The 27,587-nt window shown below is 42.1% G+C and overlaps 3 protein-coding genes across 7 annotated transcripts in view; all 3 read left to right on the top strand.

Moving 5' to 3' along the window:
* The window catches only part of ube2e2 (ubiquitin-conjugating enzyme E2E 2), a 46,802-nt gene extending 35,902 nt beyond the window's left edge, over nt 1-10,900 (top strand). The window contains exons 4-6 of one of the 2 annotated variants that reach the window (XM_038976868.1): nt 1,156-1,288; nt 2,620-2,767; nt 10,528-10,900. In XM_038976868.1, coding sequence (XP_038832796.1) covers nt 1,156-1,288; nt 2,620-2,767; nt 10,528-10,619 — 373 coding nt within the window. In that variant the 3' untranslated portion in view covers nt 10,620-10,900. Of the gene's footprint in view, nt 1-1,155; nt 1,289-2,619; nt 2,768-3,234; nt 3,980-10,527 lie in introns of those variants that run through there. The other variant, XM_038976867.1, reaches the window with a different exon arrangement.
* On the top strand, nt 4,301-11,152 carry LOC120031219 (ubiquitin-conjugating enzyme E2 E1-like). Its single transcript, XM_038976869.1, has 6 exons — nt 4,301-4,500; nt 6,159-6,333; nt 6,580-6,630; nt 9,148-9,280; nt 10,380-10,527; nt 10,916-11,152. Exons 2-6 carry the CDS (start codon nt 6,188-6,190, stop codon nt 11,011-11,013), a joined length of 576 nt encoding a protein of 191 aa, XP_038832797.1. The 5' UTR covers nt 4,301-4,500; nt 6,159-6,187; the 3' UTR covers nt 11,014-11,152.
* Nucleotides 11,153-14,404: 3,252 nt separating this feature from the next.
* Nucleotides 14,405-25,527, top strand: LOC120031079 (nuclear receptor subfamily 1 group D member 2-like). 4 transcript variants are annotated; one of them, XM_038976642.1, is made up of 10 exons: nt 14,405-14,853; nt 16,610-16,657; nt 17,291-18,198; nt 20,966-21,190; nt 21,420-21,508; nt 21,673-21,817; nt 21,999-22,720; nt 22,978-23,154; nt 23,445-23,655; nt 24,076-25,527. In XM_038976642.1, exons 3-10 carry the CDS (start codon nt 17,949-17,951, stop codon nt 24,270-24,272), a joined length of 2,016 nt encoding a protein of 671 aa, XP_038832570.1. In that variant the 5' UTR covers nt 14,405-14,853; nt 16,610-16,657; nt 17,291-17,948; the 3' UTR covers nt 24,273-25,527. The 4 variants fall into 4 exon arrangements, with proteins under 4 accessions (XP_038832570.1, XP_038832571.1, XP_038832568.1 ...); XM_038976643.1 differs by having other exon boundaries at nt 14,405-18,066; XM_038976640.1 differs by having other exon boundaries at nt 14,405-18,198.
* Nucleotides 25,528-27,587: the final 2,060 nt, after the last annotated feature.

The following is a 27,587-nucleotide window of genomic DNA, read 5'->3' as shown; positions in this document are numbered from 1 at the left end:
TTTCCGTTGTGCCTCATCAAGATAAGTCCAGATTTGCATTGCTCTTATGGGCACAAAACAGCTATTGAAAAATATTCAAGTCCCTTAACTAATTAAAAAAGGCTTTGAACAGTTGCTTTAGAAAAGAAAAAAAATAGTATAAGATGAGTGAAATCTGAATGTGTTGACACTACAGGAAAGAGGAAGTGTCTAGTCCTTTCATTCTATTTGTGGAGACTGATCCATTCTCATGGGCATGCACTGAGCCAGACACTTGTTTGATACTCAAGTCGCGCTATTTGAGGTTATTATATTGTGGAGAAAGCATAACTTGCTAGTCATTTCATTCTGACATGGCCATCTGGAAACGACAGTCACAGATTATTGGTGCTTGTCAAGATGAACAAAGCGATTGGTGACTTTGCTAGTCATGCATTTTCTGTGCTGCTGCAATCCTGCTCCCAATCTCTGTCTAAGTATGTGTGAGCGTCTGTGTGAGCAGTCGTCGTCGTGTGTGGTGTGTGTGCTCTTGTGCACCTGTGGGTTTGGTCGATGTTAAAGTTCATGTATAGTAATGACATGAAATCTGAGGAATTGCTCATTTGTCCTGGGATTTCTGATCTGGTCGGTGTTCCAGACAGTCTTCTGTTGGGGGAGGGTGGAGACTTAATATGGAAATTACATTAATTACCAGACTATCCAACAGATGTGACCCTCACCCCACTCAACATAACTACTCATCTAATAAAGGACCTTCAAGATACAATTACATTTTTGTGTATATATTGTATGAATTGACAAAGTTAAATTTGTCTATTTGTGAAATGAGAATCCTCAATCCAACTAACAAACTGTTTATTTCAATGGATGGATGATGATATTAGCCTTTGTGAATGTTGCACATTTTGGGGGGTTTAAGAATGTTTCAGATTTTCTTTGGCAGCACAACCAAGATAGCTTGAGTGATAATCATTGAACAGAACTAAAACTCAGGCTAAAAAGAGCAAACTGAGGATCTCTAATCTCTGCTTCTTTAACTTGTCAGAAACTAGCATTTCCTCCTCGCTCTCTTGCTCACTTGGACTCAGACTGTCTACTTTAGGCTACCCTGTCAGTAGCCGGTTGTCAATTCCAATGCCCTGAGTTGCTAAACATATTGACATGTTTCTGTTTCAGCGCCGGACCCAAAGGAGACAACATCTATGAGTGGAGGTCAACCATCCTGGGACCACCGGGCTCTGTTTACGAGGGAGGGGTCTTTTTCCTGGACATCGCCTTCACACCCGACTACCCCTTCAAACCACCCAAGGTCAGCACCCACCGCCACACTGTGACCACAAATGGTTTATAGCTTTAGTGCCATTGTGCTGCTCTCTTCCTGTGTGGAGAACTCTTGCTTTAATGTAATTTCAACAGCTAACATGATTTTCTGGAAATCTGGTGTGCTCCTCCAAGCCTTTACCAGTTCATATTTTCAATTCATTCTTTATTAGCCTTTTCATGAAACATACCCTGTGGAGTATTTTCGGTTGTTGGATGTCATTATCAAGTGTATGAAATGTGCTTTTGGATATCTCTTTGCTTCTTATAACCCAATTTCCCTCTCACTGGCTTTCATATTGAGTTCTGACTCTCTCTCATTTTGTCTGTTTCCTCCCCCCTTCTTTCATTCTCTCTTTTTGTCTCTGTTTCTCTCTGAGCTGTGTAAGAACAGCAGACTCAAACAAATCCACAGGCTCAAGCTCTGCTCCGTGTAGCCAGAGGGCTCAAGTGTTTTGTCCCACTGTGATCTGTAGCCAGTCCTTCCGTCACTATAGCACATGATACATGCTCCATTGGAGTTTTGCTGTATACTATAGACTCTTACCAGAGCTTTTTTCATGCCCCTAACTGAAACTCCAGTTTGACAAGCTTGTTGGACAGATTGGAAGTATAAGATTCAGTTGTTAGGGTTAGTGGGGCAGAGAGTGCACCATTGTGGGGTTATTTATAATGTCCTGTTCTCGGTGTGTTCAGAATGCCAAGGCTCATTAGAAGTTTCCTCTGCAAGGTCAGGGTCAGTCTGTCCAGATGTTGGTGATTGGAGGACTGGGCTGGTGTCAGGTGTCAGGCCTAAACAGATGTCAGACTCACGGTCAATCAGAAACATGATAGTAAACTTAACAGGGATGTTTGTGTGGATGTTTCTTGTACAAAGGTTTGGCGTCGGCACATTTGAAACCAAATAAAGTAATTTTTACCCCTTATTTGAATCCCTGTGAAAGTCTTATGGGAATGATTGTTTTCCTCTCAAACTAATATATGTAACGGTTATAGCGAGATTAGAGATGGGCATGGGTTTTTTTCTGGGGCATTTCATGACAATTATAAAGGTTTTCTGCATATTGGTAAATGCACCATGCTGCCCCCTTTTGGCTATATTAAAGCCTAAGGAAATTAAATTCTGGTATTTTGTTATGGTATATCAAGTCTGCAGCCGTGTTATAAAGGTTGTCACCATCTGCTCAACGAAGAAATTACACACACTGTTATTTTATTTTGTCCAATTTAGACTATTCTACTGTCAGTATTGATGCTGAACCAGGGTTCTAAACTATAAATGCTTTTAAATGCTTTTCTTTCTTTTCCTGTACTCACCAGGTAACATTTCGGACGAGGATCTACCACTGTAACATCAACAGTCAGGGGGTGATCTGTCTGGACATCCTGAAGGACAACTGGAGCCCCGCCCTCACCATCTCCAAGGTGCTGCTGTCCATCTGCTCTCTGCTCACAGACTGTAACCCAGGTAAGAGACCCGTCAATGTCCACATCAGGATCTGCAGTGTTCTCATTTCAGTTGGTGATTCATGACTGATTTTAAATGACATTTGAGTTTACACTATCTACACACAGAGATGGCGATAATGTAAACTCACCGCATGAAGCATTATCACCATCTCTGTGTGTAGATAATGTAAACTCACAGCATGAAACATCTACACACAGAGATGGTGATAATGTTTCATACTTTGATAACTGTCTGCAGCTCTACTAGCGGAGTTCCAGCGTTCCCTTCCCCAGGGACAGTAGCTCTGTTGCTGTTGAACCTGTTGATGGATTTAAAATTATCTTTAAAAAAAAGTCCTTATTCATATTTTAATACAATGTAATAATATGCTCTAAACTCTCTCTGGTTCCAAAAACCATACACCTGTGAAATGCTATTCATTAATGCATGCTCTGATCTGCATCCTTTTTTTGTTGTCATTGCAGCGGACCCTCTGGTGGGGAGCATTGCCACACAATACCTGACCAACAGAACGGAACATGACAGAATAGCCAAGCAGTGGACGAAGAGATACGCCACATAGATCCCCGTCTGACTTTTCCACTGTTCCCCCCCCCCCTCCCCCCACCCACTGTACCTCTCTACCTCTCTCCCCAGCCTTTCAAAGCACACTCACTAAGTGCAACGGTATACCTGTAATCCCCCCCCCTAAACTTTGTATCTACCTTTTCTTTGTAAAGAACTGTCCTTTGTTCCTTGTTGACTTGAAAGCTTCTTTTTTTATACAAAGAGTAGATTGGGAATTTATTTTCCAATATCTGAATGTTGGAATTGTATTGAAAAAATACTATTATTCTGAAAAGCATTGTCCCTCAACTATACAGTAGGTATCCTTGTTTTCATAGTGGCTCCAGGAACAAAATGCAGATTATATACTCTTTTTACTTTACTCTAGGTTCTTGTGTGTTTTTTAATTTCCTATTCCAGTCATCAATGTTATCTGCATGGAACAGGAGGAAGATTTGCATCAAATGACATGTCATGCTCTTCTACGCTCTCTGGTTTTGTTTGTACTGTATGTATTTTTTCAAACGCTTTTGAGGCAGACCACAGAAATATAGGTCTGCTTGTGAAAGAGGCAGGACTTGTACATTTACTGGCTACTCTGGCATGGCAGGGTGGTTTGTTATGACTTGTATTAATGAAGCACCCAATAAAACACTGGTTGGCTTGTGACTATACTCTCTGTTCTGTAACTGTGAACCCTCTGTGGTCTGTGACGGGCGTTAAAATGATCATCTCTGGACCTATCAGTTTTCTGCCTCATGACTGACTGACACACATTGCCGCTGCCTGTGCATATAATGAACTCTGGGGAATCCAGGGAATCAGTGAAACCAGGGTAAAATAGACTACAGCAGAAAACTGCATCACAGGTCTAGGTTAGAGGTGGGCATGAACCATAGACCATATATGAACCTCTCTCTCACCCTGACTTGGTGAGAGTCAGTGATACTCCAAATTTGATCTTGGCCCTCATCCGACGTGCTTGTTCGTGCATATTTTTTAAATGTATGATATCAAAATGTCATATCAGTCTACCATGACCTAATATTGAATGATCCCTTTGCGCCGATTAACCTTCATCATAGTGAGCGCACGATATGATTCCATTGCAACCGCGGCACTTCCGTTCCACAGAAGGCGATACGCACGAGCTCAGGCAGTGGGGAGATCCAGACACAAAGGAGGTAATTTGCTACTTGGCTAACGTTACTTTTAATATTGAATAGGTCTCATGATTTATAAAATACATTGACGTTCTCTGAGTGTATTCAACTTGTTTTGTATTGGAAAAGACGGCTAGTTAACGACTCGACAGACACATTTGTGGTGACACTGCCTGGCTCAGGAAATAAATCTAATGTTAGCTAGCTCAAGCTAGTAACGTTAGTAGCTAAGCTAGCTTCACTGTATGGTGTAACGTTGTTTGCCAAATAGCTAGCTAGCCAACTAACGTTAGCCAAGTTAAATATCTCAGAACGTTGAAAGGTTGAGGTGGGCGTGAACTTTGATGTAACTACAGTATTTTGCGAACTTTGGCTACGGTCTGGACAGTCAAACGGTCGGCTAATAAGGGGGGGCGAGAAAATTAGGTCGGACGTTTGAGACTTGCGTTAACTAGCTAGCTAGATGGTTATGCTAGCCAGCTGTTAATGTCCACATAGTTAATCAAACCTAGTCCAATCAGCTTGACTTGGCACAAGCAGTTGCAGACGTAAACTACTTTAGGCGAACTCACTATCAAACTGCTGTATCCTCTTCGCTCCGGGAGACCTGTAATTTACACACACATCAATGTGTGAGATCATTGTCTTAACGTTTCAGGTCTCCCGGAGCGAATAGGCTATAGCAAAGAACTCCAGACCAGAGATACTAGCTAAAGGGCTAACATTAATTACTGTGAAGGAGGCCCGAGAATGTTTCCATCAAATGGTGGTTGGCCACACAGACTAACTAGCTGTTGTTCACCACCATGGTTCCATTTGTTCCTCTGGGCGCTTTTATTTTTAGCTGACGGTAAATTAGTTACATTTTCACATATCATGATCTATTACATTTGGGGAATAATGGAGGCTTGCCATATCAGGGCTGTCCAACATTGTTTGCGCAACCATCCATAATCACAATATTATTGCCAGGGGGTGGCAGCTAGCCAGTTACTTCTATTTCAACTGAGCACTAGCCAAGCAGCAAGCTGTATGGGACTCCCTAACCCAGTGGTTCCCAACCAGGGGTACTTTGCCTATCCACAGAGGGTACTTGAAGGCTCATGAGACCATAGGCCTACTGGTAAAATGCACATGAGGGGGTGCTCTGGGCAGAACAAAATTCTGTTGGTGGTACAGTGACCGAAAAAGGTTGGAAACCACTGCCGTAACCCAACGTAGCAGGTGTAAAAGCTAAGTTGAATAAACTCTATCCCCTAAAACCAGATGCATCAGGTTGTTGGTATCTCCGCTAAGCCTAGGGACTCCCTAAAAACATGCCATCTCGATACAGCTATAACCAAAAGTGACTTTTCCTAGCAGGTTAGGAGAGCATTTCACTAAACCTTTTCCTAACCTTAACCTAATTCTCCTAACCAGCTGCGTTAATTCTCCTAACCTGCTGCGTACGTTCTCCTAACCTGCTATGAAAAAGTCACTGGTCGTAGCTGTGTTGAAGTGGCTTGTTTTTAGGTAATCTCAGCAAGCTATGTTGAGGTAGCTGTTTTTTCCTAGAATGTCTAAGGTGCTCTGTCATAACTGTAACGTAACTTCATTTTGCAAATGGCTTGAAAGCAATTTCATTTGTCAAAGCTACTGCTTTTTTGTTCTTCAACTGCTGCATCACAATCGCATTGTAGGTTCCTGCTAATTTCTTGTCCAAACCGGTATGTCGGATGAGGATTCGCGCGTCAGCACCAGCTCTTCATCTTCTTCCTCCAATCAAAACAAACCGAAGGACACACCTTGCAAGAAACGGGAGAGCAAAGCCAGTATGAGCAAGACCTCCAAGCTGCTATCCACCAGCGCGAAGAGGTAACACCCAAACCTCATGAAATATTGGCTGGTTGTCACACACAACACCAACAAAGTGACATTTAGTCAGAGGGGTGGGTTAATCTCCTAGATGATTGTAGCTAGCACTAAGGTATTCTCTGTACTTTATTTGTGTTTCAAAATATTCTAGCCTCACTGTATTCGACCATGGCTGAGAAAACAAAGGTGTGTAAAGGTATGGCTGGGCAATCAATGATTGATCTGAAGGCATGTTTGTTTCTGCAGGATTCAGAAAGAGCTGGCAGATATCACGCTGGACCCTCCGCCAAACTGCAGGTTGGTTTTATTTGAGCTCGTCTTCTCTGTTCTAATCCGTCCACAGTGTCTTTCGTATTGCCATGGTCCATACCTACAGGCGACTCTCCAAACAATAATGATTTGATCACTTATTCATAAAGGCTTGCATTACTTTCTGATTTTTGTCATGTCCCATATGCTGATAAAATAAAGCTGCACCTTCTATTTTGATCAAAATGTTTTGACTTGAAATGCCAGGCTGGATTAAGATGGTGGGGAAAAAGGTGTTTAGAAATCAACCGATTATGATTTTTCAATACCGATACCGATTTATTGGAGGACCAAAAAAGCCGATACCGATTAATCGGACAATTTTTATATATATATTTGTAATAATGACAATTATACAATACTGAAAGAACAATGAACACTTATTTTAACTTAATATAATACATAAAATCTATTTACTCTCAAATAAATAATGGAACATTCTCAATTTGGTTTAAATGATGCAAAAATAGTGTTGGAGAAGAAAGAAAGTGCAATATGTGCCATGTAAAAAAAAAGCTGGTGGTTCAATACTCCCTGTTAAGAAGTTGTAGATTGTAGTTATTATAGGAATTATGGCGTGTCGACTATTTATCTCTATACCATTTGTATTTCATATACCTTGGACTATTGGATGTTCTAATAAGCACTTTAGTATTGCCAGCCTAATCTCAGGAGTTGATAGGCTTGAAGTCATAAACAGCGCTGTGATTCAAGCATTGCTAAGAGCTGCTGGCAAACGCAGTAAAGTTTGAATGAATGCTTACGAGCCTGTTGCTGCCTACCACCGCTCAGTCAGACTGCTCTATCAAATCATAGACTTAATTATAATATTATAAAGATATATACAGAAAGACGAGCTGTTGGTCATTAATATGGTCAAATTTAGAAACTATAATTTCGAAAACAAAAAGTTTATTCTTTCTGTGAAATACGGAATCGTTCCGTATTTTATTGAACGGGTGGCATCCATAAGTCTAAATATTGCTGTTACATTGCACAACCTTCAATGTTATGTCATACTTGTGTAAAAGTCTGGCAAATTAGTTCGCAACGAGCCAGGCGGCCCAAGCTGTTGCATACACCCTGACTCTGCGTGCAATGAACGCAGAGAAGTGACACAATTTCCCTAGTTAATATTGCCTGCTAACATGAATTTCTTTTAACTAAATATGCAGGTAAAAAAATATATATGCTTCTGTGTATTGATTTTAAGAAAGGCATTGATGTTAGGTTAGGTACATTCGTGCAACGATTGTGATTTTTTCGCGAATGCGCTTTTGTTAAATCACCCCCCGTTTGGCGAAGTAGGCTGCGATTCGATGATAAATTAACAGGCACCGCATTGATCATATGCAACGCAGGACAAGCTAGTTAACCTAGTAATATCATCAACCATATGTAGGTAACTAGTGATTATGTGAAGATTGATTGTTTTTTATAAAATAAGTTTAATGCTAGCTAGCAACTTACCGTGGCTGCTTGCTGCATTCGCGTAACAGGTGGTCAGAATGCCACGCAGTCTCCTCGTGGAATGCAATGTAATCGGCCATAATTGGCGTCCAAAAATGCCGATTTACTGATTTGTTATGAAAACTTGGTCGGTCGACCTCTATTAGAAATCTACATGAAGCTGAATTTTACATCTCCCACGTTATATTGGATCAGCCTTGTAGTCATCACTCCCTAGATGATTCCCACTACATGTTCAGCATGTACCAAGGATAAAGGCTGATCTGCTCTGAGGAAATCAATATGGGTCATGATACAGAGGCACGTCATCAGGGATTGGTTGTGAATGGAGGCTGCTTCTTTGACGCTTGAGAGAAAATGTACTGTTCTCTCAAGCAATATAAAGCTGTGTGGTCACCAAGCGAGTATAACCCCAAGGGATAATAGGCTCTAAACAGTTTGACAGACACGTTTTTTGCAGGTGCAGTAGTTTAAAGGGACAATCGATTCATCCATTTTGGGACTTCTGAATTAATTACATGTACCCATAACTTATTCTATGAGCTTAGTTCAACTGTTGTACCCCATCAGAACCCAAAATATATACGGTTGTTTCACTCCAATGGTTGTAAACAAAGTAAATGTTAACCATGTTTTGAGGCTATATAGTGATTGTTAAAACTATAATTTTGAAATCATATATGGTCAGTCTCAGCATCCATTGCTCTGACTATGAATTTGAGTGGTTACATTTCTCTAGCCCTTTTAGCTTTTTACATAAACGGGTGGGGAGAATGCATTGTCATTTTTGCAACTGGCGATTTGCAGCTTTAAGTTATCTGTCCCTTGTGGCAATGAGACAAAGTACATACACACACAAGTGACCTGAGCCACAACAATAACAAAGAACGTTGTCTGGTTTACACCAATTAGGGAGACTGTTCTCCTTTGGTTTTCCTGGTGGGTAACGACAAAGGAGTGGGCTAAAGCACTTACAGATCTGTGACCAGGCTAATAGTTTAAAATAATCTGTAACTTTATCTCATTTAATACCAGCGCTGGTCCCAAAGGAGACAACATCTATGAGTGGAGGTCAACCATCCTGGGACCACCGGGCTCTGTTTACGAGGGAGGGGTCTTTTTCCTGGACATCGCCTTCACACCCGACTACCCCTTCAAACCACCCAAGGTACTAGGCAATCGTCAGCTACCAGTCACTACTTACCCTCTACACTACAAAATGGTCATCTTGGTTTAGTCCCACGCAATGAATGGGAGAGATTTACTTAGCATTAATTAGCTTGTTCTTCAGGGTATACACAGCAAAAAATGCGACCGGCGATGACGACAGTGTTTCTGTCATATTACGCTGCTGCTAAATTGTTGCCGCCACAGCAAAAAAAAAAAAAACGATACTCCTACCGAGACTCACTTTCCAGATGCTAGAGAGCTATTTACATGTGTGCCTCTGTTTGTGTGTATTGTGTGTGTGCCAGTGCGAGTCGGGTCATTTCCAGAGGAGAAGGAGAGACAGGGAGCCTATGCAATTTGATACATAGCAACAACACTAACTAAGACAATTTGAAACATAGCTTGTAGCTTGGCTAGTTAGCTCACTAGTTAACTTTTCCGTTCTACGTTTAATTCCATGTGCTAAAAACAAATCCATAAAAATATTTTGATCACATTTGATCATTTCATTACAATATGGAATTGTTGCAAGGAAACAAAACACTTAACTTTTTTATACATGTGGTCTGGTTGTGAGGCCGGTTGGACATACTGCCAAATTCTCTAAAACGACATTGGAGGCAGTTTATGGTAGAAAAATTAACATTTAATTCTCTGGCAACAGCTCTGGTGGACATTCCTGCAGTCAGCATGCTAATTGCACACTCCCTCAAAACGTATTTGTGGTGTTGTGTGACAAAACTGCACATTTTAGAGTGGTCTTTTATTGTCCCCAGCAGAAGGTGCACCTGTGTAATGATCATGCCGTTCAATCAGCTTCTTGATATGCCACACCTGTCAGGTGGATTGATTATCTTGGCAAAGGAGTAATGCTCACTAACAGGGATGAAAACCAATTTGTGCACAAAATAAGCTTTTTGTCCGTATGGAAAAGGTGTGGGATTTTTTATTTCACCTCATGAAACATGGGACCAACACTTTACATGTTGCGTTTTATATTTTTGTTCTGTATAGATTTTGATCTAGAGTCTCTAGCCTTGTTATTATGTTTAATATGCACATGGCATGTATGTTTTCTACTTTTGTTTTTCCTCAAGGTAACGTTTCGGACAAGGATCTACCACTGTAACATCAACAGTCAGGGGGTGATCTGTCTGGACATCCTGAAGGACAACTGGAGCCCCGCCCTCACCATCTCCAAGGTGCTGCTGTCCATCTGCTCTCTGCTCACAGACTGTAACCCAGGTAAGATATCCATCGGGGAGCCTAATTGGCTTCCTTGTCCCCTTTTACTTGTTTCTCTTCAGATCTGCATCTGTCCCAGGCTGGAAATATGATACCAGAAAAAATATGAGTATTCCTGACTCTCGAGAAGGGTCAAATTGAATCTGCAGGTAACATGGTAAATAGCAAATACCGGTCCATTTCTTTGGTGTCATTTTGTGCTCAGATATGGATGACTTTTTTTTTAAAGTTATCACTTTGAGGCCCACACATAATGCCTTATATTGCATGTATAATTCCTTATGATACCACTACAAGGTGGCATAACTTATAAGTAGCAAAGTAATTGTTTCAAGATTCACCACCCTCCTCTAACTGTTATTTCCCTCATGTTGTTTTTCACTTTTAGCTGATCCCCTGGTTGGAAGCATCGCCACCCAGTACACGACAAACAGAGCCGAGCATGACAGAACAGCCAAACAGTGGACGAAGCGGTACGCCACATAGGCCCATAGAGCACAGCCGTGTGGGGGGGATTTCTATTTCAGATTTTGTAGTACTTTATTGTCTGGTATATTTTTTGGTTCCTGATTAAGTTATCTGTGCAGATATGAAAATAAAGAAAAACAATGAAACAATATGTAACGTCATATTTTATTACTCTCCGTAGGATACTCCACTGCTTAGCCTATTGCTAATCTCCTGAAATATAGTAGGCTGTCCCTCAAATAAAATGCAGAAACAGTGCCATAAAAACATGGATTTCACCTTTTAATATGGAACTACAGTACAGTTGTACCACAGTTCTGTTGTCCATGTTTTACTTTTAATAGCATTTAGTTATTGCAAAATAACATGGTAATCTCTCACTTGAAAAGCCAATGGAATTTGGTGCTAAAGGAACAGTGTAAGCTCATATACATACCGAGGGTGCTTGGTTATGGTCAGATGAAGGATTAGTGATAAATTGCCTCTACTGCAGTGTATTCAAAAAGTATTCAGACCCCTTAACTTTTTCCACATTTTGTTACGTTACAGCCTTATTCTAAAAGGGATTACATTGTACCCCCCCCCCCCCCCCATCAATCTACACGTAATACCCCATATTGTCAAAGCAAAAACAGTTTTATAAAATAACAAAAATTAAACCTTATTTAAAAAAAGAACTCCCATTTATATCAGTATTCAGACCCTTTACTCAGTACTTTGTTGAAGCACCTTTGACAGTAATTACAGCCTTGTCTTCTTGGGTATGACGCTACAAGCTTGGCACATGTTTTTGGGGAGTTTCTCCCATTCTTCTCTGCAGATCCTCTCAAGCTCTGTCAGGTTGGATGGGGAGCATCGCTACACATCTATTTTCAGGTCTCTCCAGAGATGTTCGATCAGGTTCAAGTCCGGGCTCTGGCTAGGCCACTCAATGACATTCGGAGACTTGTCCCGAAGCCACTCCTGCATTGTCTTGACTGTGTGCTTAGGGTCGTTGTCCTGTTAGGGGACCCTTCACCCCAGTCTGAGGACCTGAGCAGGTTTTCATCAAGGATCTCTCTATACTTTGCGCCGCTCATCTTTCCCTCATCCTGACTAGTCTCCCAGTCCTTGCCACCCCAAAACATCCCCACAGCATGATGCTACCACCACCATGCTTCACTGTAGGGATAGTGCCAGGTGTCCTCCAGACGTGACGCTTGGCATTCAGGCCAAAGAGTTCAATCTTGGTTTCATCAAACCAGAGAATCTTGTTTGTTATGGTCTGAGAGTCCTTTAGGGGCCTTTTGACGGGCTCCATGTGCCTTTTACTGAGGAGTGGTTTCTGTCTGGCCACTCTACCACAAAGGCCTTATTGGTGGAGTGCTGCAGAGATGGTTGTTCTTCTGAAAGGTTCTCCCATTTCCACAGAGGAACTCTGGAGCCCTGCCAGAGTGGCCATCGGGTTCTTGGTCAAGGCCCTTCTCCCCAGATTGCTCAGTTTGACTGGACGGCCAGTTCTAGGAAGTGTCTTGGTGGTTCCAAACTTCTTCCATTTAAGAATGATGGAGAGCACTGTGTTCTTGGGAACCTTCAATGCTGCAGACATTTTTTGGAACCCTTCCCCAGATCTGTGCCTTGGCACAATCCAGTCTCGGAGCTCTAGGAAAATTCCTTCGACCTCATGGCTTGGTTTTTGTTCTGACATGCACCTTCATCTGTGGGACTTTTTATATAGACGGGTATGTGCCTTTCCAAATCATGTCCAATCAATTGAATTTACCACAGGTGGACTCCCAGGTTGTAGAAATATCTCAAGGACGATCAATGGAAACAGGATGCACGTTCTTTTGTATAAATTAGCAAAAATTTCAAACAACCTGCTTTCGCTTTGTCATTATGGGGTATTGTGTGTAGATTTATAAGGATAATAAGGCTGTAACGTAACATAATGTGGAAAAAGTGAAGGGGTCTGAATACCTTCCAAATGCACTGTATGTACAACATGCCAATGTGGCTTTGCAGCAGTCCAATAAGTGGCTGTTTTACCCTTCCCAAAGAACAGCTGTTCTAAATGGACGTGAAATGATTTGAATGAAACTACAAAAACTTTGGGCCCTGAGGTTTAAACCATGAAATTAATAACCGGTATGGCAATATCTGATTAGGATAACTCTTGGTTTTGTATTTATTTTTGTTGAAAATGGATGTAAGCATTTTAGAAGCACTCTCTGTTGGACAATGTTTTAGATGCTCGGTTGAACAATGATTTTAAGCTGCATGAATATACATAAAAACAATACTTTTACCAAAATATTTACTACTTATGCAAGTCATTCCAATAATAACAAATATCTATTTCCATCTCACATGGACCCTAGACAGTCATTTAAAGTCCAAGTACACTCACTCGTCAGTAGTATTAGCCAGATTACTTTTATTCAAACTAACTCTTGCCTGTCAAAATACATCTGGCATTTGAAGTTGACAGACTTTTACCTGCACTGTGTGACTTTACTAGAGCAGTAGGTCTATGATAGGAATGATACAGGCTTTTGAATCTTGATGACATCAGTGCTCAAATTTGTACGCAAACAGATTGTGTAACTTTCCAGTAGGGACACAAAGCTTTCTAGCATATTCTTTATTATTGACATTAATAATAGTAGAACCCCTATGTACCGTTAGGAGTTTGTAGTTTTTGAGTTCTATTTCTGAACTATACATATGTTGCATTCCTTCTGTACCACCTTGATGTAATCCAATGGAGGATGGATAATTACAATGCGCTGCCTATGGATTCACGTTACGCGAGGCAGTCAACGTGAGAGCAGTCCAGAGATTGGTTTGGAGCAGTCCCGATTATGTTTATCATTGTGTTAAAGGTCCAATGCAGCCATTATTTGGTTATCTCTATCAAATCATTTCTTGGTAAGGATTACGTATCTTACTGTGATTGTTTTTCCATTTTAATGGAAAAAAACAAACAATTAACTTCTCAGAAAATAGCAATTTCTCAAGTAATTTTGCTAGGACTGTTTGGGAGTGGTCTGAGTGGGGAGATGAAAACTAGTTATTGACAGAGAGGTTTGGAACTCTTATTTGTATATTAACTAATTTGCCGCCTGGTGTTGTCACCAGGCAGGCCAAATCTCTATCCCACCAAAACAGGCTGAAATGTCAGGTGGTCTTTTCAAACAGCTCTTACACTAAAAGGGCATTATCATTTTCACAGTATTATTCCAAGCTCATAGTGTGGATATATAGTGTTTGTGTGTATAACACAGGCAATTCAAGTTTTTGAGTGCACTGAGCCTTTAACTCTGCCTCTGGTCTGTAAAAGTGTGTCACTGGGTGACTCTCAAGCGCCCAGGCAAGTGGGAGTGGCTGACAACTGGGTCACATGGTTAACACACTATTTAGAACATTGAGTACAGAAGAGTCATCGTACAGAAGTCATCCAACAAGGGACTTCGTCCAGCGTTTCTCATCTTGTTACATATCTTTAAATGTACAAAACTATTCAGGTTGAATTAGATGCCGCATAAAAGTCTAGGACGTTTTGACTGAAAGAAGAGCAGAACTTGTTTTGTTCAGGATACTGACATGGGAGTGCAGATAATTATATTCATGCTACAAATATTTACTACAGAAATGTAGTTGAGACTAAAATAAGAAACAGTGTTGAGCTTTAGATGATCGACGCTTTTAATTTGAGTTTGTTACAGTGTAACCACTGTGCTACTAAGGATAATAGAATTTAGCAATCCTTAAAGTCAAACTGGCGAGTTATTGACAAGACATTTAGTCAGCATAGGTTGCTTTCTCTAAATATTCCCTGAATCGAGGTGCCTGCAGACATGGGATCAATCAAGCCAGGTAAAACCGACTTTATTATACGTGCTATTACAATGTTACAATGTATCTTGTCATGTAATTGAAAGTGTCCACCTCTCGCTACATTGATCAGTTACTTGTTTGCAAATGTGTTACTTTGTTACAAATATAGTGTTACTGTTGCTGTCTAGAATCAATGTGTCGTTCTAAGAATCTGTTCTAGAAAAAGCTTGTGCAATCTGATTTATCTGTCCACATTTTATTTAGTTGTGTGCTTTTTATAAGTTATATATGGACCACAATTAGAAACCTTCTAATAGATTTTTTTCTGGTCAGCTTATTGTCAAGCCATGTATATGGGTTAGGAATGCCACTGCGCTACGGGGTTTTTTGTTTTGACACTACAATGTTCTGCTTTGCTTCACCTCACATGGACCAAGCTGCCTAGCCATGTGCCGATGCTTCTCGACTCTCACTGCTCATTGGTCGAGAAGAGGCTGTGACGCATTCATTGCATAAATCTGTACTGAGTCCAAGCTTGAGGGCCGTATGCAGGTCCACGTGAGACTGAAGGATGCGGATTTGGTGACCTAGATTTAGTCTCTTAGACATGACAGCTCCACATGTGGGTGGGTTTTGGAAGCGAATAGTCGTAGCTGGTTAGGTAATCATGGCCAGGGTTTCGAGACCATTAACTACATTTAGGGCTACATAGTATAGTATAATATATTAATTTATGTTGATTTTGTGTCTGAGCCTCCTGTACACCAAGCAACAGGTTAATTATTTTCCTAGCTAGGTTTATTTAGCCCATATTTAAGCATTTGGTTTAATAATGTCAACATTCTTATGTAATAACGTGATTTAACACCAATGACTACAAGAATAACTTTGCTTTTGCCAAAAAAAACTAAAATGCATATATCATTGTGCCCTGGCAAGCAAAAGAGCAGTAACTGCTCATTAATGGAAACTTAGAAAGATGACCAGCGTTTTTTAATTGTCGAGCCAAATGAATTGTAGTCAGATTGGAGATGTTAACTGTTGTCTTTTTTTCAGTTTATTTTGTATTCATATTGACCCTACCTCTGACGTTATCTGGCAGTTACTGCCTTCTTGCTTGGTACACCCACTGGAATGACGATTTTTTTACAACGCAAACTTGTGTTTGTGGTTGTCAGTGTCATATGGTTTGATACTTGTTTCAACAAACAACAATAAATAATGCCAAGGTAAACCATAGTAACTACAGCCCAAAGCTTAGTGATTCAAGTTTTTTTTTTTTAAGCAGTAACTGAGGTGAGCGATTGCATTTACTGCTTTTTTCTTCGGTTTCACTAACTTTTACCAGCCACTGCAAACATAACGTCCCATTTGATCTGAAACACATTTTGTCCACATGATAAATCATGTATTTAATGTATCATAAATGTCAACACATTTTTGACCAAATGTCCAGTTACTGCTCTTTTGCTTTGTAGAGGGCAGTATTATTCAATATAATATATTATAGAAGAACTGACAAACCCAACCCCAAAATAAATGTTACAAATGATTACATTTGTAACATAAGTGCATACAAATGATTACAGAAACACATTCGTTTTCACATTACACTGTAGTGTCATGTTTTGATGGTACACCATTAACCCTCTATGGGGCAACAAACTACCTTTTGGACCTCACACCACCCCTTGATTTTTTGGGGATAAAATAAATATTTATAGTATCACCTGACATGTCTGTGTCCAATGAAATGAGGGGCTGAAGTGAGTGTGGCCTTTTGTCTGGGGTGTAGCAGTCCTTTCAGGAAGCAAAGCCGCATGGGACACAGTGCCACCAATTGGTAAGATAAAATCACTTTTTAACATGTTTAAATTGAAATAACTTAATATAAAAAGAATATGTGCATGAGTATGTAAAGAAGTATGTTTGATTGTTTAAATACTTATTTTGTTTTTATTTATATACTAAAACAGTTTTTTGGTTTGTTGCCTCAGGGCAACATTGTGCAGTTAGACCAATTTTGTTCAGGCAATAACATGCTAAAGTGTGGAGATGTGCTCAGATGCATAATTATGACCATAGTCAATGTTTTTACTTTACTATCTACTGATACTTCCAGGAAATGGACACAACAACATTTTATGGGTGGAAGGAACATCATCGAGCAGTTAGGGTCATTCCCTCTGACAGTGAGGACAGTGAGCTTGAGAGTCAGGAAGAGTGGATCCCCGAATCAGGTTTGAGAGACAGTTAGGAGGTCAGGGGTCAGTTAGGGGTCAGTCAGCAAAGTAATGTGTGTGTGTGTGTGTGTGTGTGTGTGTGTGTGTGTGTGTGTGTGTGTGTGTGTGTGTGTGTGTGTGTGTGTGTGTGTGTGTGTGTGTGTGTGTGTGTGTGTGTGTTTGCATGCGTGTCAGTGGATGAAGAAGGGTATATGACACATTCAAATGTGTGCTTCCTGCTTTCTTTTTTCAAGGAGAATGCCTGTCTGTTGACAATGAGACCGAGTCTGAGGATGAAGATGTAGCAGAGGTTGATGTTCCACGCCAACCCTGGTGGAGAACACCCCACAATGCATACTTCAATGCTTACCCAGAATGGCAGGACCTGCTTTCAAGATCTGATGATATCATGTGCCCCCTCCAGTACTTCATGCAGTTTTTCTCTGAAGACATTCTGGAAGTTATTGTAGGGCAGTCAAATCTATATGCGGTACAATGTAAAGCAAACAAGCCCCTTAACCTCACAACAAAAGAATTGGAGCAGTTCCTGGGTATTATGGTGTACATGTCGTTGTTTGGTTTACCAGGAACCCGCATGTTTTGGAACAAAGCCTGCCGAGTGTCCCAAGTAGCTGTCACCATGATACTAAATAGATGGGAGGCCATCAAAAAATCCCTGAGGTTGACAGGTGGGATCTCAAGCAAAAGATGATCACCTAAGTCCCCTGCCCTGCTATGGTCAAAGAATACAACAAGAATATGGGTGGGGTGGATCTGCTTGACTCACTGATTGCACTGTACCGGAACAAAATCCGATCAAGGAGGTGGTACCACAGGCTGGTGTTCCACTTCCTGGATATGATCATCGTGACCACCTGGCTGCTCAACTGAAGAGATTGTAAGGGCACTGGCATGAGAAAGAAGGAACAAATGAAGCTGTATACCTTCAAGTTATACATCGATGAAGGCCTATGCAAAAGTGGAAAGAGTCTGGAGCGCAAGAAAGGTCGTCCCAGTTCCACTATTGCTGGTGAGTATGAGGAGAAGAGGAGGAAAGGACCCGCTGCTCCAATTCCAGTCCCTGATGTGCACCTGGATGCCACAGCCCACCAGATGATTATGGCTGAAAAGAAGGGGAGATGCAAGGTACCAGGGTGCACAGGTACCTCAAAATCCAAGTGCCAGAAATGTGATGTCCTCCTCTGTTTCACATCCACCAGCAACTGCTTCCTGAGGTTCCGCACAGAATTGGAAATCAGTGTGCTTTGAATCAGGAACACGGATTCAAACATTAACCCACAGAAACACACATTCAGAAACACTGAAACACACACACTCGCACATATAGGCTATACCCTCCAAACACACCCATACACACAGTCATTTGGATATTGGTTTATATGTTTATATGAAATGTGAGAAACATTTATACATGAGGTGTTAGTTGTAATTAGTAGTAGTCTGTTTATTTGATTCTTGATGTTTTGACTTTAAAGCTTCTAATTGTGATTGGTTGGAACTATTTGTGGTTGATGTTTCTCTAAATATAACCCGTTCCAATTCATATATTGCTTATTTTCCTTGTTCCACTTATCATATGTACTATAGAAAACTAGACACATTTTATGATGGATATACACTGCTCAAAAAAATAAAGGGAACACTTAAACAACACAATGTAACTCCAAGTCAATCACACTTCTGTGAAATCAAACTGTCCACTTAGGAAGCAACACTGATTGACAATAAATTTCACATGCTGTTGTGCAAATGGAATAGACAACAGGTGGAAATTATAGGCAATTAGCAAGACACCCCCAATAAAGGAGTGGTTCTGCAGGTGGTGACCACAGACCACTTCTCAGTTCCTATGCTTCCTGGCTGATGTTTTGGTCACTTTTGAATGCTGGCAGTGCTTTCACTCTAGTGGTAGCATGAGACGGAGTCTACAACCCACACAAGTGGCTCAGGTAGTGCAGCTCATCCAGGATGGCACATCAATGCGAGCTGTGGCAAGAAGGTGTGCTGTGTCTGTCAGCGTAGTGTCCAGAGCATGGAGGCGCTACCAGGAGACAGGCCAGTACACCAGGAGACGTGGAGGAGGCCGTAGGAGGGCAACAACCCAGCAGCAGGACCGCTACCTCCGCCTTTGTGCAAGGAGGAGCAGGAGGAGCACTGCCAGAGCCCTGCAAAATGACCTCCAGCAGGCCACAAATGTGCATCTGTCTGCTCAAACCGTCAGAAACAGACTCCACGAGGGTGGTATGAGGGCCCGACGTCCACAGGTGGGGGTTGTGCTTACAGCCCAACACCGTGCAGGACGTTTGGCATTTGCCAGAGAACACCAAGATTGCCAAATTCGCTACTGGCGCCCTGTGCTCTTCACAGATGAAAGCAGGTTCACACTGAGCACATGTGACAGACGTGACAGAGTCTGGAGACGCCATGGAGAACGTTCTGCTGCCTGCAACATCCTCCAGCATGACCGGTTTGGCGGTGGGTCAGTCATGGTGTGGGGTGGCATTTCTTTGGGGGCCGCACAGCCCTCCATGTGCTCGCCAGAGGTAGCCTGACTGCCATTACGTACCGAGATGAGATCTTCAGACCCCTTGTGAGACCATATGCTGTTGCGGTTGGCCCTGGGTTCCTCCTAATGCAAGACAATGCTAGACCTCATGTGGCTGGAGTGTGTCAGCAGTTCCTGCAAGAGGAAGGCATTGATGCTATGGACTGGCCTGCCCGTTCCCCAGACCTGAATCCAATTGAGCACATCTGGGACATCATGTCTCGCTCCATCCACCAACGCCACATTGCACCACAGACTGTCCAGGAGTTGGCGGATGCTTTAGTCCAGGTCTGGGAGGAGATCCCTCAGGAGACCACCCGCCACCTCATCAGGAGCATGCCCAGGCGTTGTAGGGAGGTCATACAGGCACGTGGAGGCCACACACACTACTGAGCCTCATTTTGACTTGTTTTAAGGACATTACATCAAAGTTGGATCAGCCTGTAGTGTGGTTTTCCACTTTAATTTTGAGTGTGACTCCAAATCCAGACCTCCATGGGTTGATAAATTTGATTTCCATTGATAATTTTTGTGTGATTTTGTTGTCAGCACATTCAACTATGTAAAGAAAAAAGTATTTAATAAGAATATTTCATTCATTCAGATCTAGGATGTGTTATTTTAGTGTTGCCTTTATTTTTTTGAGCAGTGTATTAATAGGGACCCCCAAGCTCCCCAAAATATTGGGTGAAATATTTTTTCCCCCACAAAATAAAAGGGGTTAAGGGTTAAGAGGGTTAAGTAATTTAGGTCAAATGGAAGATATTTGCGATTTTGATTAGGTTTCTGTGTGTCATGTAACACACTTTGTCACCCTGTGCCCAAAAGTCTTTAAATAAAGTATTTTTGTGATTATTTGTGTTTTTGTTCAAAAATGTTCTTCAATAATGGTGACATGTATGACCCTGGCTGGGACTGCAGGCTTTGCTGTACTATTTAGGATAACTGTAAACACCCATAGAGTCAGCTTGTTATGTAACAGTGGTGTAATTGTATCGCCAGGCATGAGGTAGTAAAAACAGGACGAATGAACGAAGGGGGGAAACGGTCTGACATAAGTCCTGCTCTATATTGGGAGTGGCAAGGGTAATCAGGCAGATGTTTTATCAGGTTTTATGGTTTATATTTTGTTTATATATGGTTTATTATTTACCTTTGAAATAGTTGGTCGATTTCCATCACTATTATAACCTTACTCTGACATACAATGGGGTAAAAACTTTGAATAATCATTTGTGTCTCTCTTAGTTGTAACAAAATATTACGACATCAAGATTATGACTTCAATATTATGTTTTTGATATGACGTATATTTGACTTATATTCCACTAACTTTTTGTCTTTTTTTCCCTTCTCCCCTCAGGTGGTGTAATAACTTACATCTCTTCTGGCTCCGCCTCCAGCCCGGAGTCCTGTTTGAGTGACAGCTGCAGCAGCTACCTGTGCTCCTCTCCGCCTCATCCCTCACTGCCAAACCGGGCAGTAGGAATCATGGTGGACATCGCCCGCGCTACAACAGCCAAGCACCCACGTAGCCACGGCACAGAGAAGACTGGGCGATCTACCTCCGCCAAGAGCAGCATCACCAGTGAGTGTATTTCAGTCCTGGAAATACATTCAGTATGGCAAGGATACTAGATATATTCAGAATGGCAAAGGATAGGAAATGCATTGTATGAGTTGCCACACTAATCCAGGTAATAGGTGCATTTCGTATTCTCAAGTCTACATGAGTCATCATCATGTACGGGTGGAATAGTACATTTGTTAGAGAGGTGTGAATTAGTAGTAACATTGCTGTGTGTTTCTCCTTACAGAGATCAACGGCATGGTGTTGCTGTGTAAGGTGTGCGGCGACGTGGCCTCAGGTTTCCACTATGGCGTCCACGCCTGCGAGGGCTGTAAGGTAAGACTAGTCCTGACTGCTTCTCATGGAATGCCACACGGCCAATTCCTAGGTTTCATTCATGTTATTCAATGGCTCTGTGTCGTAAGTGTTTTAACAGTATCATTCGGGTTTTAACTTGGTAATAACTGTGCACAAACAATGTTTTCTGTGATTGTTCTCAGGGTTTCTTCAGGAGGAGCATCCAGCATAGCATCCGGTATAAGAAGTGCCTGAAGATGGAGAACTGCACCGTCATAAGGATCAACAGGAACCGCTGTCAGCAGTGCCGCTTCAAGAAGTGTCTGGCTGTGGGCATGTCTAGAGACTGTGAGTCTCCACTTTTAAATCTACATAATAATAACGGAATTTTTCCCAAAAGGAAATACAATGGTTAATGGGGGTGAGGGGTTTCCTTTTACAAGTTTGATGGATTGACTGACTGTAGGGATATTTCAGCCCTTATTAGTGATATATGTACTAATGTGTGTTATTTGGTTTCCTTCTCCAGCTGTTAGGTTTGGCCGCATCCCGAAGAGAGAGAAGCAGCGCATGCTGCTGGAGATGCAGAACGCCATGAACAACATGGTGATGAACAACAACAGCCAGCTCCACAGTATGCTCCACGGCACCCAGAGTCCACCCTGCCCCATGGAAGGGCTCCCCAATGACGGCAGCTCCTCTTCCTCTGCCTCTTCTTCCTCATCTATCTCGTCTTCATCAGACTCCAACCCTTCCTCACCCCGTTCCGTTCAAGACTCCATGGAGACCAGCTCTAGCTCCGCCTCTTCCTATTCGTCGGATAGCGGTGATGACGAGGTTCCTCCTTCCAGGGTGTGTCATCGGGGCACATTCACGTACCGCCTTGAGCAGCAACACCCCATCAAAGAGGAAGTGGAGGATTCGCCTTCGCAGGTCGCCGGGGAAACTGTAAAAGATAGGAGAGACAGCCGCATGGAGGAACTGCAGGAGAGCCGGAACCGCTGCAACGAAGACACCAGGGGTTGCCAGCCTAGTTGCAGTCATCAACACGTCACCAACGTTCCCTACCGGGAAGAGAGAGTTGTTTACCAGCAGCAGCCTGCGCAGCTAAACGGCGCCCCCAGTGGTGGCATGCCAGAAGCCTCCTACAGCCTCCATCACAGGAGCCACAACACAATGCACAACGTACAGACCGTCTCCAATGGTTACAGTGGACCATCATACAGCCTACAGGACCACAAGACAAACTTGGTGAGTGTCCTTTTATCATTTAATTTGCCTTTGTTGAAACATTAAGGAGATTCAAGGTCTCTTTACAAAATGTTACAGTAGAAATGCATTGTATACTGCACACCTGAAATTACCCCATAACCATGCCTAAAGCACACATGGAAAATACCTAAAAAGGCCTATCCTCTAAATCCCCCCATTTTGTTTCTTCTGCATTATTGCTCCTGTGTTCTGTTTTCCATAACTGAGGGCCCTGTTCTCGACTCTTGTCACCCCAGGTCATTCCTGGTCTCTATGTGGACCCCAGTCAGCGCAGCCAGGAGATCTGGGAGGAATTCTCCCTGAGTTTCATCCCGGCCGTGCGCGAGGTTGTGGGGTTTGCCAAGAGGATCCCGGGCTTCCGAGACCTCCCCGAGTACGACCAAGTCAGCCTGCTCAAAAACGGAACGTTTGAGGTAAGAATCCCTGGACACTCTGACACCAAAAATAGATCTTTCCCAACTCTGGCTGTCGTGTTCCAACTGAACATTACACTCTTCTTAACTCAAAGTGTTGAATTGGCTAAATATATTACAGTCTGTAGATATGTTATGGTAGAGTACCAGTGTATTTTAACTCAACATTGAACTCTCTAACCGAGTTAGGTGGGCATTATCACTGTTGAATTCTGCCAGTATATTGCCCAGTGCTAGTCACCATAAACCCCCGTTCTAACACACCCTCTCTCCCACCTCTCTCTCTCCAGGTGCTTATGGTGCGCTTTGCTTCATTGTTCGACGTGTCTGAGCGCACCGTGACCTTCCTGACGGGGAAGTGTTACAGCTTGGAGCTGCTACGCTCGCTGCGGGCCGGGGAGCTGCTCACCTCCATGTGTGACTTCAGCGAGAAGCTGGCCGCTCTGCAGCTGGACAAGGATGAGATGAGCCTCTTCATTGCCGTCGTCCTTGTCTCCGCCGGTAAATAACACTGTCCCTGTAAACAGTGTCCTTGTAAAACACAGTGTCCTTTTATACACACTGTAATTGTAAACACACTGTCCTCATATCACTGTACTCTGTACTCTGGCTGACTGGTTGGCTGGCTGGCTGTCCTCTGGCTGACTGCTTGGCTGGCTGGCTGTCCTCTGGCTGACTGGTTGGCTGGCTGTCCTCTGGCTGACTGGTTGGCTGGCAGGCTGGCTGACTGTATTATGGTCCTGTGTTTAAAATGGCACCCTATTCTCTATATAGTGCACTACTTTGGTCAAAAGTGCCATTTAAAACGCAGTCCTGTGCATACCATTCAGCCACTGGTGTTAACACACAATACTTATGTGTGCGATGAAACCTAAAGCCTTCTTTGATACAGACTGTTCTTATGCTCTGTTCTGTGATCAGATCGTTCGGGGATCCAGGACTTGAAGTCAGTGGAGGCGCTGCAGGACACGCTGATCAGAGCTCTGCGGAGTCTGATCATGAAGAACCACGCCAAGGAGACTACCACCTTCACCAAGCTGCTGCTGAAGCTGCCTGAGCTGCGCTCCCTCAACAACATACACTCTGAAGAACTGCTGGCCTTCAAAGTGCACTCGTAATGGGGCACTCACAAAAGGGCTCATCTGACTCCTAATACCCTCCTTCCACACTTTGAAACCAGGACTGGCCTCCTCTGTCACTCCTATACCAGGAACAAGGGGAGAACTTAAGGACCTACCGTTTGCAGTCAACCAACTCAGTGTATTTCTACAGAATGTATTGAGAAGTTCTTCTTTTGGACTATGTTGATAGGGACAAAGGTCAGAGAAGAGACGATACTGTACTCTAGTCATATGAGAAGGCTTGAGAACTGAGCTATTGCCCGCACACACGAGTGTGTGTGTGTGTGTGTGTGTGTGTGTGTGTGTGTGTGTGTGTGTGTGTGTGTGTGTGTGTGTGTGTGTGTGTGTGTGTGTGTGTGTGTGTGTGTGTGTGTGTGTGTGTGTGTGTGTGTGTGTTTGGGGGGGGGTTGTTGTTTTACCAAGTTAGAGGCACCTTTCTATTTTTAAAGAAAAAGGTAAAGAAATGCTATACCGGCTTTTTGAAATGATGAAGTGCAGAACTACTTGGTTTTGTTTGGTAAATTCAATGAATTCCAAAGTGGTTGTCCACGAGCAGTGTGAATGTGATGATTATGCTATCTATTTCATTCGACGCGCAATATCAAATGGTCACTGTTTTCGACCCAATATGTTTGAAAAAATCCCTCAAGACTCAATGTAAGCATCTATCTATCAAAAAGAATGCTTGATGAATCTGATAATTGCTGCAATTGCATGGCTATCCTTAAGTGAACAACTTGACATTGTCGCTCCCAAGAGTCATTTCTTTACTTTTGAATTGTTCAACTGCATTGTCATCTTTACTGTCCTTTGTGTAGGGTATTTAATTTGTCTGAATATTTAATTTTTGCATGACTTTGTTAGCTGCTACTACCACGCCTCCTTCTGGGGAGTTTTTCAGCAACACAACTTTGCACATTGTGTTGTGGACTGTCAACCTCCAAAATCACACATGTCAGCACAGACCCACATCATGTGTGCATGATGTGAACACGATGATACTGAAGTGTTCCTGAACTGATTCCCCACCTTCCCCACAGTGAGGAGTTACTGGGTGGTTTTGACTTTACCTCCTGGCATTTCAGCACAGCACTGACTTTAAAACTGATATTGTTTCCCATCTGTTGTTTTTTTTGTTGAATGTCTGTATTTGTCTCCTTTTACTGACAAGATTGCAGTTTGTAAATAATAGTTATGCTATAGCTATCATATAAATATATATAAATAGTATAAATAAATACAAGTGAAGTTATTTACGGTGTTGAGTTTTCTGTGTGCAATATATTTGAACTCGTTTGGTGATCTAAGATGAGCATCTATGAGGGGTAAAGCACTAAGAACTGTAGGTATGTGGTTAGTTACGTTGTGATATCATTTGTAGGGGTACTGTTATTGTATAGTGATTTTCCATATTACAAACCAGGTTCAATTTATTGGCCTAAAGCACAGGTGTCAAACTCATTCCAATGAAAGCCGAGTGTCTGCGGGTTTTCGCTCCTCCCTTGTACTTTAAAAAAAAGTACCTTTATTTAACTAGGCAAGTCGGTTAAGAACAAATTCTTATTTACAATGACAGCCAAACCCAGACGACACTGGGCCAACTGTGCTCCAAATCACAGCCAGATGTGTTTCAGCCTGGATTCAAACCAAGGACTGTAGTGATGCCTCTTGCGCTGAGATGCAGTGCCTTAGACCGCTGCGCCACTTGGGAGCCCTTGGTTGATGAATTAAGGTCACTAATTAGTAAGGAACTCCACACATCTGGTTGTCTAGGGCTTAATTGAAAGGAAGAAACAAAAACCTGCAGACACTAGGCCCTCCATGGAATGAGTTTAACAACCCTCACTTAAAGTGACCACCCAACTCTGTAACCACAATGTGGACCTGGAATGCAGTGACTAGGTTCCTCCACAAGGGCTCGCTGTCCACATTTTTATGTCGGACCACTATTTCCATGTTGGAAACTGATATCAATACATTAGCATAGAAATGTGCAAATGTTTATTTCAAAAGAATCATTTTGATATTTTTTTTGTAGTACAAAGTACAATGTCCAAAAACATGAGCAGAGGAGCAGACAGAAGTGGAGTCTGTAGCTGGTTTATACAGGTAGCCTAGTGGTTAGAGCGACTAGTAACCGAAAGGTTGCAAGATTGAATCCCCGAGCTGACAAGGTAAAAATCTGACATTCTGCCCCTGAACAAGGCAGTTAACCTCTGTTCCTAGGCCGTCATTGAAAATAAGAATTTGTTCTTAACTGACTTGCCTAGTTAAATAAAGGTCAAATAAAAAATACGCCAGCCAGTGTAACGGATGCTGCGTGAGTGTAAGGTAAGTACAAAATACACTCAATTCAACAAAATTCTGACTTATGAATAAGTTATAGCTTGTATTTTAATGGATGTAAGACTCTGCATTAAAATGCCCTGAAGAAGCAATAATGAGCATCAATTAGTTTTAAATATTTAATATTTGTATAGTTTTATGAACAGTGATAGTCAGAATGTATTAGCGAGACAGGAAGGGCTGAGATGGGATTCATACACACGTCGCCAGGGGTATATGTGGCAGGTATATGTGGTTCAGAGTCTGGGGGGCCAGACTGGCACAATGAGCATCAATTCTGTCCTAGAATAACACATTTCATTTCAGCGTGCTCAGAGAATTATGTTTTACACATAGTATCATCAGGGATTGTGCCCTCCCCACACACACACACCGTCATTCAGGCTGTCATTGTAAGTATGAATGTGTACTTAATTGACCTGCCTTATAAAATAAAGATTAAACAAACACTGTCTGATCAAACAAAAGGCAAATGCTGAGAGACGCCATATAGTTTTTAGCGTAAAAGTTTGAGTGTGAAGGTCTACCAAATTCTAGACCGCTATTGGTTGACTTTTGTTTTTAATTTGTTTGGTGTCCTGAATAGTTGACCAGCACCAGCTAGCTAGATCATGGACATACAGGCTTTCCTAGAGTTTCCCCTCACCACTGTTGAATTAAAGGGATACTTAAATCTAAAAAAATACTAGCATTAGCATTATTGGGCTAAAACAATGTATGTTACAACCTCAAAGTATCTGGAAACATTGTAGTTGTATGGTCAAGTGCCACAAAGAAGAACAATACTATATATAATTAGCCTAGAAAAGAGCAGCCCGGCTGGCCCTTAAATGTACACGGAGGGCTAAATATCAATGACATGTAATGTCAGTGTCTCCTGGCTCAAAGTAGAAGAGAGATGGACTGCATCACTACCTGTCTTTGTGAGAGGTATTGACATGTTGAAGGCACTAGTTCAAATAGCTA

Source organism: Salvelinus namaycush, chromosome 37, assembly GCF_016432855.1.
Source record: "Salvelinus namaycush isolate Seneca chromosome 37, SaNama_1.0, whole genome shotgun sequence".
In the NCBI taxonomy this organism is placed as follows: domain Eukaryota; kingdom Metazoa; phylum Chordata; class Actinopteri; order Salmoniformes; family Salmonidae; genus Salvelinus; species Salvelinus namaycush.
Note: the sequence above shows the minus strand (reverse complement) of the source record. Positions and strands in the feature narration are given on the sequence as shown.